General features: G+C 33.8%; 1 protein-coding gene across 4 annotated transcripts in view; it reads left to right on the top strand.

The window, feature by feature from the left end:
• PCLO (piccolo presynaptic cytomatrix protein) overlaps positions 1–17,357 on the top strand; it is a 378,876-nt gene that overhangs the window by 327,585 nt on the left and 33,934 nt on the right. For all 4 annotated transcript variants that reach the window (XM_063448187.1, XM_063448188.1, XM_063448185.1 and 1 more), the window contains 4 exons: positions 1,623–1,673; positions 5,650–5,780; positions 8,122–8,148; positions 14,939–15,032. In XM_063448187.1, coding sequence (XP_063304257.1) covers positions 1,623–1,673; positions 5,650–5,780; positions 8,122–8,148; positions 14,939–15,032 — 303 coding nt within the window. The remainder of the gene's footprint in view (positions 1–1,622; positions 1,674–5,649; positions 5,781–8,121; positions 8,149–14,938; positions 15,033–17,357) is intronic.

Below are 17,357 nucleotides of genomic sequence, written 5' to 3'. Positions count from 1 at the left end.
AAATTCAATTAAAAAGTATTTTTATATATATAATATATGTATATATATATATATATTATATAAATAATATATATACATATTATATATATGTAACGTCATACAAAGTGTATTTTAATATTAATATTAGTATTAGAATGACGTTACATATATATAATATGTATATATATATATTATATATATAATAGATATATACACATATTATATATATATATATATATATACGTATAATTACAATAATAAATAAATAAAATAATAATATAAATAAATAAAATATTGAAACAAAATTGAATATAAATTATATATTCATATGTAATTTCATTCTAACTGTATTTTGTTATTAATATATATATATATATATATATATATATATATATATATATATATATATATATATGTAACAAAATACACTTAGAATGACATTCTATATATATCTATCTATATATAAAATACAAATAACCACAAATATATATATATATATATAGATAAATACATATAATTACATTAAAGATTACATTAGTATACACGTAGAATTTAAATACCGTACCTATAAATGCATATATATTAAAATTCAACGTGTATATTTAAATAATTGTTTAACATAATTAACAAGTGGGGTATGTTTAGTCTTTTTTAGTAGCCACTTAGTCACAAACACTGGCCAAATATTAGTTTTTTTTGCTTTTTTTTACTCAAAAGCAAATATGAACGCTAACTTTGGCCAGTGTTTGTGACTAAGTGGCTACTAAAAAAGACTAAACATACCCCACTTTCAATACCTTGGCTTGTCTACTTTTTCAAATGGTATGCCATTATGGGGGTAATTCTCATTCCTGTGCTACCACAACGTCTCAAAGGTAACATTACTAAACTGGCAAATTTCAATTTGAAAATGGAACGTTCTATATTTGACCCTGTATCTTTCCAAAACACCATAAAACCTGTTAATGAGAGGTACTGTTGTACTCGTGAGATATCGCTGATTACAAATATGTGCATTTTTTTGCAGTAAAACCTAACAGTATTATGACATTTACAGCTAAAATGTGAGGCGGAACTACAAAGTTTTTTTTTTAAATTTACAATTTCTCACAGTTTTTTTTATTTTACTCATAATAAATTATCTTTCATATATAAATATTTGATAAGAAATGAAAGCCCTGTTTCTCCTGAACAAAATGATATATAATAAGTGTGGGTGCATATAATATGAAAGAGGTGAATTACGGTTGAACAGACATATAGCGCAAATTCCAGTTTTTGTTTACGTTTTGTTTTGATCAGAACGTGTACTATTGACTCCGTCCTGAAGGGGTTAATGCTCAGTATTATCTTATGAGTATTAAAATGTAACAGCTCATACATTTTATGAAATGCTTTTTATACTATAGAGAAATAGCATAGGTTATTTGAGCTATAAGTCTTGTATATCTTAATAGTTTTAAAATGTTCCATTGCCGTTGTGATGGGTAATTTGATGGTGCACATGGAAATTGACTTTCCTTCACAAACAACAACTACACAAAAATACATTGTACAGACTACAAAAATAAATGCATGTGTTTTATTTCAAAAACTGCACTATAAACTATATTTAAGAGTAATCAGCAATTTTATTTACACAGTCCACAGAAGCCATAAAGACGCATTCACATCCAATTACTGGGGAACTTCAGGTGAGCAAATAGTTCTTCAAATGTCTATGATATATAAGAATATGAATTTATTAATGGAGTTCTGATTCAAACTGCAGCACAATTTACAACTATTTTCAAATTTAAAAATAAATAAATACTTTTTCAGTATATTGATTTTAACAGTTATGGTTTGGAGCTGTTGATGATCTGCTAAATAGTATCTTGAGTATCTTTCACTTTGTAACCAGTTTATGCAACTGGAGCATAGTGGGGTATGCAATATGGTCTGACATATATTCGCTTTTCAATCCCGTAGACGTGACAGACAATAGCAATAATGGGCTGAAATAGTATATATATTGGCTAACATACTATTTATCAAGTACACATTATATCTTACACACAAAAATATAAACAGTATAGATGTATATATAATACCTCCAAATAAGTAACAATTGTATATGAATATACTTAAATACTTATCTGGTGTAGTTAAAACAGCCTCTCAAGGTCGTGGCCCAGTTCCCAACCTTTTACAACATATACATAGACACAGAAGGAAATGAGATACGGCTGTACATAATCTAAAACAGGAACAGAAAAAGATACATAGTGTAATACAGCAAATTAAAAATTAATGCGCTGGTACAATATTGCACTCACAAGATCACAGTGAATTATTGGCCAGAACAAGTGCCTGACCGGATAAATTTGGGCGGCTGGACGTCTCCACTCTCCACTGGAACTCCAAGCGGACCAAAATATGGAATGAGACTTCAATAGAGGTAGGTAAAATGAATATGCAAATTTATTGTAAGAAAAAGGCTATAAATATTAGCCGCTTTAAGTAAAATCAAAGCAAAAAAGAGGTCCTACACGTTTCGTTCCTATGCAAAGGAACTTCCTCAGGGACCAGAATACAAATAAAATCAATCAATACAGAAATGCATACAGTGTTATCCCCCCCATGAGTCTCTATAAATAGGGCTAAGCCCTTAGTTCATTGGTGGATCCGGTGGGAGTTACCCTTGATTCATGATCATGTTCAGTTGTAGGACATCCATCAAACTTGTTCAGGTGTGGAGAAGGTGTTCCGACGATCATTCTTGGCGCCAAACGATGAAACCGGAAACCGGAAGTAGCAATCCGTTTGCACTTCTGCGTTCCATTGCCCTATGCGTTCCAACTCAGAAATGAAAAGCGGTTAGACATATTGCCACCTGGAGGTCGCCCAGGATATAGCAGTCCTAATGTTAATGGGGAGTAAAGCATATTTATGACAAGCGATCTCCCAATAACAAAGTGATTACAATCAGAGTAGTCAGATTTGTGAAACATAAAACTCATAAATCAAATTAATAATTACCTAATACCCTGCTATTACAATTAGATGCAAGGAAATCTCAGTTAACCCCTTATCACCAGAATATGTTGATATAAAAATAACGATCATATTCCATATATATAATCAATATTATTAACTCTTTAGTGTGGCATTTAATGTTAAACTGAATCCATACACTAAGTGAGTCATCTTACAACTTGAATAATCATTTTACGTGTAAGGTACGAAAATAGTAATAATACTTAGTGATGTCATATTAATAGACAACCAGCGATCACACGGGGTGCTGTTCTTAATTAATATTTGGCCATTCAAAAAAATTGATTTGGCCATTCAAAAAATTATTTGAAAAATTATCTGTGATAACACCTTATTGTAAACCATATCGTTAAATTGAGTGTGAATTAATATTATGTGAATTTAATTTCTGACTATATATATTCATGTGTTTCATATATTAGAGATAAATGAATCATATCATCCATACTACAAAGTGCTCAAAATATTGTATCCAATGATATCCATCTATTTAATATCTTTAATGAACCTGTTCCTTAAATTTTTTTATTTTTTTTATATAATTAAATTATGTGAATTCATCTCACGGATTATAGATTTCCTAACCCTTGTAAAAAGGGAGAGGAAAAGAAGGAAGAAAAAGGAAAAAAGAAGAGAAAAGAAAAGAAATCCTTCCCGTAAAGGCACTGGTATGGGGTAACCAAAGGAAAAGACCAAATCAATCAAGGAAACATATAAGATCTATATCATGATTTAGTCCCTTAGGGTGAAGGGTCTGGAGTTTATGTATCCAGAAGGTCTCGCGCTGCGATAGTTTTTTGAGTCTATCTCCTCCCCTCCAATAGGGTAATACTCTTTCAATTCCCATACACTTGAAGTTATATGATATGGATCTTATATGTTTCCTTGATTGATTTGGTCTTTTCCTTTGGTTACCCCATACCAGTGCCTTTATGGGAAGGATTTCTTTTCTTTTCTCTTCTTTTTTCCTTTTTCTTCCTTCTTTTCCTCTCCCTTTTTACAAGGTTTAGGAAATCTATAATCCGTGAGATGAATTCACATAATTTAATTATAAAAAAAAAAAAAAAAAAATTAAGGAACAGGTTCATTAAAGATATTAAATAGATGGATATCATTGGATACAACATTTGGAGCACTTTGTAGTATGGATGATATGATTCATTTATCTCTGAATGGCCAAATCAATTTTTTGAATGGCCAAATATTAATTAAGAACAGCACCCCGTGTGATCGCTGGTTGTCTATTAATATGACATCACTAAGTATTATTACTATTTTCGTACCTTACACGTAATATGATTATTCAAGTTGTAAGATGACTCACTTAGTGTATGGATTCAGTTTAACATTAAATGCCACACTAAAGAGTTAATAATATTGATTATATATATGTAATATGATCATTATTTTTATATCAACATATTCTGGTGATAAGGGGTTAACTGAGATTTCCTTGCATCTAATTGTAATAGCAGGGTATTAGGTAATTATTAATTTGATTTATGAGTTTTATGTTTCACAAATCTGACTACTCTGATTGTAATCACTTTGTTATTGGGAGATCGCTTGTCATAAATATGCTTTACTCCCCATTAACATTAGGACTGCTATATCCTGGGCGACCTCCAGGTGGCAATATGTCTAACCGCTTTTCATTTCTGAGTTGGAACGCATAGGGCAATGGAACGCGGAAGTGCAAACGGATTGCTACTTCCGGTTTCCGGTTTCATCGTTTGGCGCCAAGAATGATCGTCGGAACACCTTCTCCACACCTGAACAAGTTTGATGGATGTCCTACAACTGAACATGATCATGAATCAAGGGTAACTCCCACCGGATCCACCAATGAACTAAGGGCTTAGCCCTATTTATAGAGACTCATGGGGGGGATAACACTGTATGCATTTCTGTATTGATTGATTTTATTTGTATTCTGGTCCCTGAGGAAGTTCCTTTGCATAGGAACGAAACGTGTAGGACCTCTTTTTTGCTTTGATTTTACTTAAAGCGGCTAATATTTATAGCCTTTTTCTTACAATAAATTTGCATAATCATTTTACCTACCTCTATTGAAGTCTCATTCCATATTTTGGTCCGCTTGGAGTTCCAGTGGAGAGTGGAGACGTCCAGCCGCCCAAATTTATCCGGTCAGGCACTTGTTCTGGCCAATAATTCACTGTGATCTTGTGAGTGCAATATTGTACCAGCGCATTAATTTTTAATTTTCTGTATTACACTATGTATCTTTTTCTGTTCCTGTTTTAGATTATGTACAGCCGTATCTCATTTCCTTCTGTGTCTATGTACACATTATATCTCGTCTCTACATTTATGCCAACTTCACAGTCTGGTCAATAAATACATAATGTCAGCAATTCACTGCTTACTTCACATTGGCAGATCTGTACAGAGTAGCTCTCAGGGAGCTATTTCTGTCCCCAAATATAAAAGTGACAATATCTTTTGAAATCAACACTTTTATAACTTGTCACAAATATGACAGAATCTAGACACATAAAGCAATTCATCAAATATAAACATATACACATTCCCGCAGTGTTTTCATCTGTTTTACTCTAGGTTGGTAACTGGAGCGAGCTCTTATTGACATATTTATCTCCATTTTTGTAGCTCCAAGTTAATTATGATAAGCATCTTGGTAATCTAATTATTCACATACTTCAAGCAAGGAATCTTGTTCCCAGAGATAACAACGGCTATTCAGACCCATTTGTCAAAGTATATCTTCTTCCAGGCAGAGGGTAAGTAATATATTACTGCTAAATGAACATTTTGTGATGATGCTGTTTATTGTATATTTAGCTAAAGGGATGGATAGCTTATCTTGTTTGGAAATCAAAAGTGTGTATGCTAAGCTTAATAAAGATGAATAATGGTTTACTCCAAAGCAAAAACGCTTTCTTGTAATGCTAAATGTGTATACATTTAGGTGTTTAGGTTATGTTGGAAATGGTACTCTGGTCATGGTGTGTTATATGAAATCTGTAGAAATGTCTGCAGATATAAGGCTTACCCTGGATCTGTGAATGTTACTTCTTCCTTTGCTGTCCATGATCCATATAGTTTCTACATTTGGGATATGCACACTGGGAAGGTGCCCACTGAGCTCATCTCTATCCTCATTTCACCAGTTGTACAGATAACTTATTCTGAACACATATCAATACAAGGGATTTGATTTTGGGGTTGCTGTACACTTCAGTTGTGCCACAGGTGGGCACATCTCATGCCTTTCTACACATTAATCGGGGAGCCGTGCCACATAAAGCAGTGCTTCAATACAAGTTGTGTAGTAGGGGACAGAACTGCCTGACTCACTAAAATATTTTCAGTATGTCTTTTTGATATCTTAATTTAGAGATTGTAGTAAAACTAATGGCCTGAGCAAAGATATGAAATAGGATACAAATAGATACATACAAAGAGTCTGAGTTCTAAGAGGAATAGGTGGAACCGCAAAAGGTAAAGCCTAATGAGGAAGAGGTGGGTCTTAAATGTGAAGAGGTGCAGCCTTGACAGGAAGGGCTGGAGCAAATTTAGATTTAGATTGCCCAAGTTTAGTCATGCCTAGGGCAGCACAAAACTGAAACATGTTTTTTTTTTCTGAAGCCAGTTTAGTCATGGCTAGGGCAGCACAAAACCAAAACATGTTTTTTTTCTGAAGCCAGTTATTCCAATTAACCTGGCTAAGCTGTTTTTTTCTCCTTGGGATCAAGTTGCTCAATTTCCAGGGATTAAATCAAATAAAGAGACTGCCAGCAGTTTATAATCAACATTCAAGTTTAAAATTCAACAGGCAAAATTAAATATAAGTTAGGTGATTTGCCTGATGTGGGTTTAATGTTGGAATTAACCAAACTAATGGAAACAGTTACCACCTGTGTTTTTCTACAAAAAAATTGTATTTGTTATGACATTTTACTCCATTTAATAAGAAAACCCTTAAATTGATAGCTTGACAACTGTTCTGAATTGTAAATGAGTTTTGGATCAGTGAATTGGTTATTTTGTTACTTTGTTTTAGGTTGTTTTATGTCAGTTATTAATCCTGATTTCAAACTACAAGTTTAAGGATAAAATTATAATCAGTTTAATGTGCATGCCTTTTTAGCATGTTATTCCCTTATAATTCTTACTTGTATTGTATTTCTATATATATATGGGGAGAGGTGGGGACAAATTGTGATTGAAAACCCCTTTACAGCTGAAATCTGTGGATAGTTAATACAATGTTAAACAAAAATCTGCATACCAGTCAAGCCATAAGACTTGCTTTTGCCACAGAAATCACAAATCTGCAGTGGTTACTACCGCAAAGGATTCTGGGTGGGCATATGCAAGTTAGTTTAACAAAGAATTATATTTTTGCCTCATTCCATTTTAAACATGTATTCCTTTGAGTCTGTGTTTGCTGTATACAACAGCTTTGAAACATAACTTAAGTGAAGATGCAAAGCAAGTGAACCACTCATGGACATCTGTCCATGGACAGCTGTGGGGTTTTCCCCACAATAACCTTTTTGGTTTTTGCTTCCCAAGAACTACCAAGCCTCAATAAGCAAACCTGCAACCAACCTCATGCTGATGTTTTGCATTAACAATGAAACAGCTGCCCATGAGTGGTTCACTGGCTTTGCATATTTTCCTAAGTTGTGTTTCACAGCTGTTGTATACAGCAAACACAGACTCAAAGGAATCCATGTTTAAAATGGAATAAGGCAAATGTGATTCTTTGTTAAACTAACTTGCATATGCCCACCCAGAATCCTTTGCGGTAGTAAAATCACTGCAGATTTGTGATTTCTGTGGGAAAAACAAGTCTTATGGCTTCACTGGTGTGCAGATTTTTGTTTAACATTGTATCAACTATATATATATACATATATATATATATATTTATAAGTGTTGAACAGGACCATAACCTTCTTATTATGGTCCATCCCAGGACCGATCTATCAATATATCTATATTTATTTGTATGTGCAATGTCTTTCATGTGTTTCTCCTGTTTTTATCTCTTATGCTTCCTCTGCTTTTCCATCTATATGTAATTCACTGTGTTTCATCAATGGGTTCCAACAGCCAAGTCATGGTTGTCCAGAATGCCAGGTAGAGTTTGCTTTCCTTATTTTTCCTGCATAGAATAAAAACTTACCAGCTTGTGCATGTATTTAAAACAATGTGTACATGTGTTCCGTGTGTATTATTTTAGTACACTGCTGCAATGGTGAATCCTTTGTTTAAAGCAGTAGTGTCTGGCCTCACCCCCTAAGATGTTATTAAATGTAATCTCCTGGTTTTGAGCATGGCTATAATATTGTATTTGGAACAATTATTTAAAAATGGCATGGTGAGTGAATCTTTAAACTTTGCAATAGAAACTCAGTTTTACAGATATAGAATAAAAGTATATTATCAGATATAGAATGGGGCTTTTAATACAATTAACATAAAATACAATTGATTCATTCTTTACAAATGTTTCCATAACATTGCTTTTATAAGTCATAAAATGTGACATGATTAAACATAACTGATTGAAGTCATATGGTACCTGGAGTCCATAGGTGCAGGGTTCCTCATCACTGCTGAATGGTTTACTTATTGTTTAGCAGAGATGATTGATCACTGGCAGAATGCAGCCGAGCCTCCAAAGATGACACAATGGAAGTGGAACTATTCTCCACTTCACACCCTGCCAGGGGTTGGGAGTAGTGATAGTGTAATATCTATGAACATACTTACACGTTTCTTTTTTTTTTTCTTTTTTTAAACTGGCTTACAAACACTTGGCAATGTTGTGTTTCCAAATGCAATTCTTCGGATTTTTTTGAGTAAAATTTGGTTCATTTTTTTTACAATAGACAAAACACATTGACTAATAAAATATCCATTCCAAATGCATTGCAAATAATGACAGCTACATATTAAAATGCACCATAAACATGTTTTTCTTAGCATAGATTCAGATACATTAAGACAACTCAGTGATGTGTCCAATTAGTGCAATGAACTTAAAATTCATTTTACAATGCGAGACAGCAACCATTTAATATGAACCTTTGCTTTACTTACTGTGATCTACAATCTTTTGTTATTGACGGTTCTCAGAATTATTTTGTTACTTGACAGCAACCTGTTAGTGCATTGTTTGTGAGACTGTATTGAGAAGAGCAATTATGCAATCTCATGTAAGCATGTAAAATATTCCAGAGATTTAGGGATACATTTTCAAGTGCTTATAGTAAAAACATATTTTGTAGAAACACAATATGTGCTTTCACAATATATAACAATAATATACTTATTTTGTCAGGAGTTAGATATTAAAATATACTCTTTTCTCTTTTATTATAGTGATCTTCTGCAATAACTGCAAATCAAACCTACTAGTTTAATTAGAAAACTGCAAGTATAGGGTTTTTACTACAAGCATAAAAAGCTATAAAAATTTTACCCACAAGCATTTCATGTTTTATTTCAATCTTCCAAATGCCAAAGCATAAAGAGATCTTTCAGTTAGGAGTTCAATTAGTACACTAATTTAGATCATATTACAATCTAAGAAAGATCACAATCTAAGAAATTAAAGCAGTTTACCGGCTTTTAGGGTTGTCAGGCTTAACAAAACATGAATGGACAACTATGGTCAAAAGCAGCAGGAAATACCTGGGCCCATTTTACAAAAACTGAAAAAGCCAGATCTTGGGTTTCAGAAATTAGAAAAAATGAAAGACAACCTAGAACAAAAAATAAATATGAAAAAAAATATTAAGGAAATCTTTTTAATGTTAGAGTACTGTTGGTTTGGAAAATGATGTCATTCACAGTGGGCATTATTCTGTCCCAGTATCTCTAGGGTTAACCTAAATTGTCTATTTTGTCTGGCAGTGAGACTCTTTGATCAATAGAGCATTGCTGTGACTTTGTGATTTAATCTCACATAGGGAACCCCTGGTGTGCACTTGTAGGCAAGATTTTTTTCAGAAAATATTAGCTCTCCACTGGATAAGCATCAAGGTTTTAAAGAAACTATATATCTGGATCAAATTGATTAGTTAATATCAGTAGCCTCAGTAAACCAGTTTTCATAAACTGGTCATGTAGTCAGAGGAGACTGGCTTTGATGGAAAGCAAAAGAAAGACTCAGGTACTTAACTGTATGCCAGTCCATGTCAAACTGAATTTCTATTGGACTTAATCTTGACCAACAGAAAGGACTTAAATATGAGTTCCCACTGGCCTACTGTAAGATTCTAAGTCAAATTTGCAGAAGTGTAGTTCCTGTGTCTTGTTTTCCAAAAGGGAATTAAATTTGCATTGATCTATTGTATTTTTTTGTGTGCCTCTTGTTTTATGTAATTTTAGCACTGTGTAACATGTATTTTTCTCTTTGCTTTTAAAATATTCATAATCTAAATAAACTTTGGGCTCTAGTGTCTGAATTCACAATCTTGTATAAACAAAGTAGTAATTCACATTACCAGACTGTTAATTGTATAAGTGATTTATATATTTGCTGCATTTGCTTTTAAGTATAACTGGAGTATAAGTCACGCTCAAAGTACCCTTAGAAAAAGTTCTTGGGTAGTGGCAGTAAAGTTAATTTGGGGCAGTGTATGTATTATTTGGGGGTTAATTCAGTGTCACTTTTTTCCCCTCTTAGAGGCAGAGGTACTTAGGGTGCTATTAACATTTTCTGCTCACAATCGTCTGTGGCGGAAGTCCCTGTGCCCCTGGCTTGTGGACACATTTCTCACAAACAGCAATGTTTACAGTTGTGAGTTTGCAGGGACAGAGTCTGTGTATCAACAACCCTACATTTAAGATGTTTTGGTTTTGGTGTTTAGCAAGTCACTTTGACTTTTTTTAAAGGTCTATAGAAAAAGGAAAATAAATATGTAGTTACTGTAAATATATCACTTATTGCTACCAAAAGGAGAATTACATGTACTTAGCACTATGGGCTTCAATGCAGTCTTATTTTTACTGGTGTTGCAGCAATTTTACTTTAAACTCCATTTTCTAACTGCTGTTATTTCTGCCTCAGCATGTGAAAAAAATGCTTCCAACTGAATTCTTTGTAAACAACCAAAACTGTAAAGCCATAATCTGCATTGCAGTTTTTTTTTAACTTAAAATCGTATTTGTTGGATGCAGGGTCCCACTAAATATAGGTTCCCACTAATTACCGGTAAGCCTACATAGTGCATGCATGCCCTCAAGTGGGTCCCGGCTCAGGTCTTAAAAATAAATTTTTGATCACGTGTGCTATTGCAGAGAAAGCTTAAACATGTTGGATTTCAGGGTAATCCCACCTAAAAAGATTAGTTCAGACACCTTCTGCAAGGGGGATGCAGCAACCACTGATAACTGTTTTGGTTTTATTTAGGCCTTATCAGTGATGTGTAACGTATACCCCCAAGATGACTTAACCCATTCAAAACAATGTAATTAAAAAAAGACCCATGCTTTTGATCTATGTAACTCCACAATGTAAAATGAGAAAGCTGATCTCAATCTTATCAATTTTGTAAAACATATCACTGCTGACTAGTGAGATTTAGTGAATTGCCTTCACCTCTTCCTCCAAGCGGTGTATGGGGGAAATTGGTGAGGTTAGTTATCTGAATTGTTTTCTGCTGCATGGCCCCTGCCCTTTCTTCCATCCAAAAGTAACAAATATACAAAAAGTATAGGACAGGCATAGGCAACCTTCGGCACTACAGATGTTTTGGACTATACCTCCCATGATGCTTTGCCAGCATTATGGGTGTAAGAGCATTATGGGGGATGTAGTCCACAACATCTGGAGTGCCGAAGGTTACATATCCCTGGTATAGGAGGTACTTAAGCTCAATAATAAGTAGGCCATAGAGTTCCCAGTCCCTTTGTGCTATTTACTGTAGCATAGATAGTAACTTCTTTCTACCCCCTTTATATTCAACCAAGGGACCACAATTACCCAGTCTAAAATGTTAAACTGGCACTTTCTCCAACTGCATGAGTACTGGGGTGTTTTTAGTTATTAGAGCCAGAGGGATTAAGCCAGGAAACCAAGCAGTATCTTGGTTAAAAGCCTGTGGACCTTATTACCTTCAGCCCACAACCCAGGGGACGAGGTAGCATTGGAGGCCATTCACTATGCTCCTAGCAGTTATATATTACCCTACATCCCATCTCTGCACTTACAATGAATAAAACACATGCACGGAAAGTTGACTGTTTCACTGGTAAGTCAACCTGCAAGACATAGAAATTTATATCACAGAATCTTTTATCAGTTCTGGTCAAAATTCATTTATTCAGATATGTTTTTTGACGGGTATTTAGTCTAAGGATTCATTGCTTTAATTCTTTGGAGACACTACTAGTAATTATTTTGTAGGATATTCAAGGTTATTCACAAGTGAAAATTGCCAGGAAATATAATATAATAAACAATTCAGAAGAATTTGCTAAGTGAATTCTGAATTCAGTTTGACTATATTGGTCTTACATTTGAATTCACTTTAATCCACATTAAAGAGACAATATAGTCACCAAAATGACTTTAGCTTAATAAAGCTGTTTTGGTGTATAGATCATGCCCCTGCAGTCTCACATTTTGGAGTTAAATCACTTTTGTTTATGTTTATGCAGCCCTGCCCACACCTATCCTGCCTGTGACTGACACATGAAGCATGAAATAATGGTTTCATTTGTTAATGAACTTATTTTAAGAGTTTGTATTTCCTGCTCTGTAAACTGAACTCCAATAATATTCACGTGGCAATAATATACAGGTGGCATCTGCATGGTCTAAGAAGGCTATTAAAAGAGCAGAAGATGAGAAATTCTAAATTAAACTGTAAAGGAAGTGTAAACTTTTAGGAAAGCTGTGCATGCCACATGCAGGAAGGTTTGACTAGAGCTGCAGAAAGGACATGATTTAACTCCTAAATGGCAGAGAATTGAGCAATGAGACTACTGGGGCATGGTCTATACAACAAAACTGCTTCATTAAGCTAAAGTTGTTTTGGTGGCTGTACTGTCTCTTTAATTCCCCAGGAATTTTAATTTTAATGAATAACCCTGTGTGACTCAAGATTTCTTTTTTAGAGCTATTTTTTTGTGGTAATTTAATTTTTATTGCACAGCTACATTTATGGATGCATTAGGGTATATAAAACTGAGTCATTGTTTTATAAAAAAAAAAACTATATTTATTTTCTTATTTTCCTTTGCTTTTGTGTAAAGCGTTGTGCCAAGTGGTATTTTTTCATTTCTGCTGTAATAAAACTTTTATGTTTTTCAATAATATTGATATTTTTTCTGAGGAAAAGTCCTTCTTAAAGGCAAGATATTTTTTTCTCCACTTCATGGATTCATGTCTATGTCAAGCAGAAAACGTTTCTATTAATTACATTTGAATTAGATTTTATGACACTTGATGCACCTTCTGTTAAATAATAAATATAGGCAAACAGTTTCTCTACTAGATCATTGTGAACGATTGCTTTTAAATCAACATTATAGATACATTATACATGGTACAATCATTAATTATCTACATATGCATATTTATTAATGCTGGATTTAGTAATCTTGGGTTCTAGTGTGTTTGTTAGTACTGGTTCTGTTGATGTCGAAACTATCTGTATATATCCTAATCTCCAAGAATATCTGTATATCTAGTCAAGAATGGACATTCCTTGTAAAAATGTGTAGCTGTCCTATTACATTCAGTTACAGAAGTTGATATAAACACTTGGGTAACTAAATTATGCATCAGTTTCTGTCCCAACACTGCCCTTGAAACTTTTTCTAATCAAACAAAAATGTTCTTTGTATTAGGTATCATATTATACATAAAGTGATTAAATGATAAAAATAATAATAATAATAAAAATGCAAGGAACCATAGTGTTTATCATTAATAACGCTAGTAATATACAACTTATCTCATCTTATGGCATGTTTAAGTTTTTAAAAAGACATTGCAATGTATTCATTAAGTATTTTTTAATAAACAGGTATCTGTTAAACTAAATAGCACTTTTAAAAAAATCTAACTAGAGTAAAGCAGCCAAGCTGGAAAGGAAGTTAAATTGGAGAATGTTTTTAAAATTCTCTATTCAGATCACCATAATTCACTAAGTAGCGAATAAACAGTGTTTTTGATGTTGGCAGGCGCTCTGTTAATTTCAGATAAAGAGAAAGTCATTTTTATTTAAAACTGCATGTGCTGTCTATAACAGAAAAAAAGAATGCTATATTTCTAAATTTTATATGTTTTGTAATATATGGAACTACTTAATGTATGTTAAAAAAACAAACTAATTTGTGAAATCAGTATCCGGTCTGTAAAACTGACATAAACTATCTTGTAAAAAAAGTACTTAACAATTGATTATTTAAGAAGGTTTAAAACTCAGTATAGCCATCCTATGCAATATTACATACAGGTACCTTCCAACATTTCAAAAAGACAGATGGATACTTCTTATTTTAGGGGTGTTGTTGGGGTGTGCCCATTTCTGTTCCGAGAAATTATAAGTCATTTACTAATAACAATTCATGGAATTAAAATGTAATTTAAAACAAGAACAATGTATCTTATTTAAACAGACTGATTTAGTTTATTTAAGTCTAAAGACTCATTAGTGAGAGTATTTTTACTGGGGCAATCTGTTATACACCTAGACATATAAACAATATGAAGCTCCTACAACAGAGGAACATTAGGATACAAAAGAGAGACAGAGTGATTTGGTCCCAATATAGGGACTATCCCTCCTAAGTAAGAACACGTGGGAGGTATGTTACCATGGAGCAAATTATATTGATATTTACTGTTATGTGACACCATAAATGTTTATTACTGTTGTTAATTAATTTGTATTGAACTGTTTTCTAGTGCTGAGTACAAGAGAAGAACAAAGCATGTGCAAAAAAGCTTGAACCCTGAGTGGAATCAGACTGTGATTTACAAAAATATCTCCATGGAGCAGGTACACATTTGTTTAATTTTCAGCCTTGTACAGCTAAGTATACAAACACAAACCAGTGTTGTGTCATTGTCTCAGCATAAAAGAGTCAAATACAGGAATCAGGAATTCTGGGAACTCCAAGAGTTTTGTTAGCACAAAACAAAATATGGTTGTGCTTGTATTATCATATTTATTTCATTCTAGTTAAACTTAAGGTATCCCACAAAGATGCATTTTGAGTCATAAGGTAGATTCTGTGAATGTAAGGTAGGAAAAAAATGATTTAATCCAGGACAGAATGGTTCTTCTAAAATGTAAAACAGTTAGGAGAGTGTGGCTGGAACGCCAAGTGAGTGGGTGCATGATAGGCAGCTTTGCTTCTCTGATTTTACCTGCTTATGCAACATTTTTACATGTGGCCTACTCCTCTCATGAAGCAACAGTCTCCATTAGCTAGTTCAGCTGGACAAGACTCTTTAAAGTCCTGTACCAAAAGAAGCACAATGTTCCAGTCTCAAGTTACTTTGGCTAAAAAGAGGTCTCCTTTCCTGTCACTCCTCTTTATAAAGCTTTCCCATGAAATGCATCTTCATTGTTCAGAATGTTTTCTACTCTCCAACCTCACTTGAGAAATCCCTGGAACTCCTTTGCTTCCTTAGTCTTCAAAATTAAGACTCAACTACAACTGAGAATGAACTACCAGAATCAAACTGGGGAATACTACTGCCATAGAGAAAGAAGAGGCATTTTGCTCACAAGCTAGAGAAAGGCAGCGTGCCAAGAGACCTTCACCTTAATGCTGAATATTCCACTTAAAATGACTCTATAGTCACCAGAACAGCTACAGCATATTATTGTGATTCTGGTGTCTTTAGCACATCTAGGTTTCTGCAGAAGCCTGATATCTCTGCAGAGTAAAGCATGATCAATAAAGGACTATGCTAATTGGCTGACCCTCTTAGCCAATGAATGTTGCCTTGCGTTGCCCTAAAACAATCTGGCTTCTCATGCTGGCGAGCATTGACAGTTCAAATGCAGTCTGAGTGATTATTGAGACCCATGTAAGTTTTCAAACCATGCAAAAACATTTTCGTATCTTACCATAGGGCACTTCAACCACCATAACCACTGCAGTGGGATTTACTGGTTATGGTGCTTAGAGGGTTCCTTGAAGTGAATATGCCTGTTATTCATTCTAGAAAACAGAATCTGTTTACAAAACATCTTTGCGTAAACACACAATTTAAGTAATTTATTTAACAAAATATAAATGTGTAATTACATGTTAGAAGATGTTGGCTTGTTTGCCAGTGACTTGGATCATTCCCAACATACTAATTGACTAGCTAATTTTCTCTGTTTTCTGAAACACTGCTAGTAGTAATGTAAATACATCTGGTAAAGGGGGAATTTGGAAAAATGTAGTCGTTTTCATAAGGAAAGGTAATAAGCATGAGATAATGCCTCTTTTCGTCGTAAATTGTGCTCTCTCTTAACTGTAAACAGATTTGTTATCTTGACAAATAATATAGTATCTAATCAATTATCAGATGGAGGGATGGAATGTTAAAGAATTATACACAAAGGTCCTCTAATACTTTAAAATTAAGAAAATTTGTAACATTGCATTGCTTAAACCTAGACTGGATGATGGGCCATGGTAGTAGCAGCATATCCCCCTCTTAATGGCTACCCAAAAAGTAAATAAATGTATTTCCAATGAAAACATATAGAAATAATAATTAAATGCTTTTTTGGGGGGTATCACTACTAAACAGTTAAACAATAACGGCTGTGTTCCTTTAAATGTCACTCATCTCAATTTGCAATTGAACATTATAAAATAATTTTAACCCCTTAAGGACCAAACTTCTGGAATAAAAGGGAATCATGACATGTCACACATGTCATGTGTCCTTAAGGTGTTAAAGGGTTACTCCAACCAAATAACATGTTTTAAGAAAACACTGGTTTTGGTTAGAGTAACCCTTCTTATCCTAATTCCTGGAATCTAAAACATAATAAATGAAAAAAAGAAATGAACCCTACATTTTAAGCTCTGCCTTCAAATTGATCCTCATCTGCTGATGTCACTCCCCCTAGTTGCCAGGAAGGGGATGTAGGGGGAAGATGGACTGAGATGTTTGCATGGGCAGCACTGCTGTGGAACACCTGTTCTCATCATGCTGTTCGTGCTAATGACAAATGTCCAATATGTACAGAATTGATATTCGACAGCCCCAAACCTTTGCTTTGGGCTGACCAAAGATGCACCAGTCATACTGCCAGAGGTGAAGTCACACAAGTAACAAATGGGCTAAACTCTGTATGTGCAGGGTTTCATAT

Source organism: Pelobates fuscus, chromosome 3 (assembly GCF_036172605.1).
Source record: "Pelobates fuscus isolate aPelFus1 chromosome 3, aPelFus1.pri, whole genome shotgun sequence".
NCBI classification, from domain to species: Eukaryota; Metazoa; Chordata; class Amphibia; order Anura; family Pelobatidae; genus Pelobates; species Pelobates fuscus.
The sequence above is the reverse complement of the archived record's forward strand: the minus strand, read 5'-3'. Positions and strand labels throughout refer to the sequence as shown.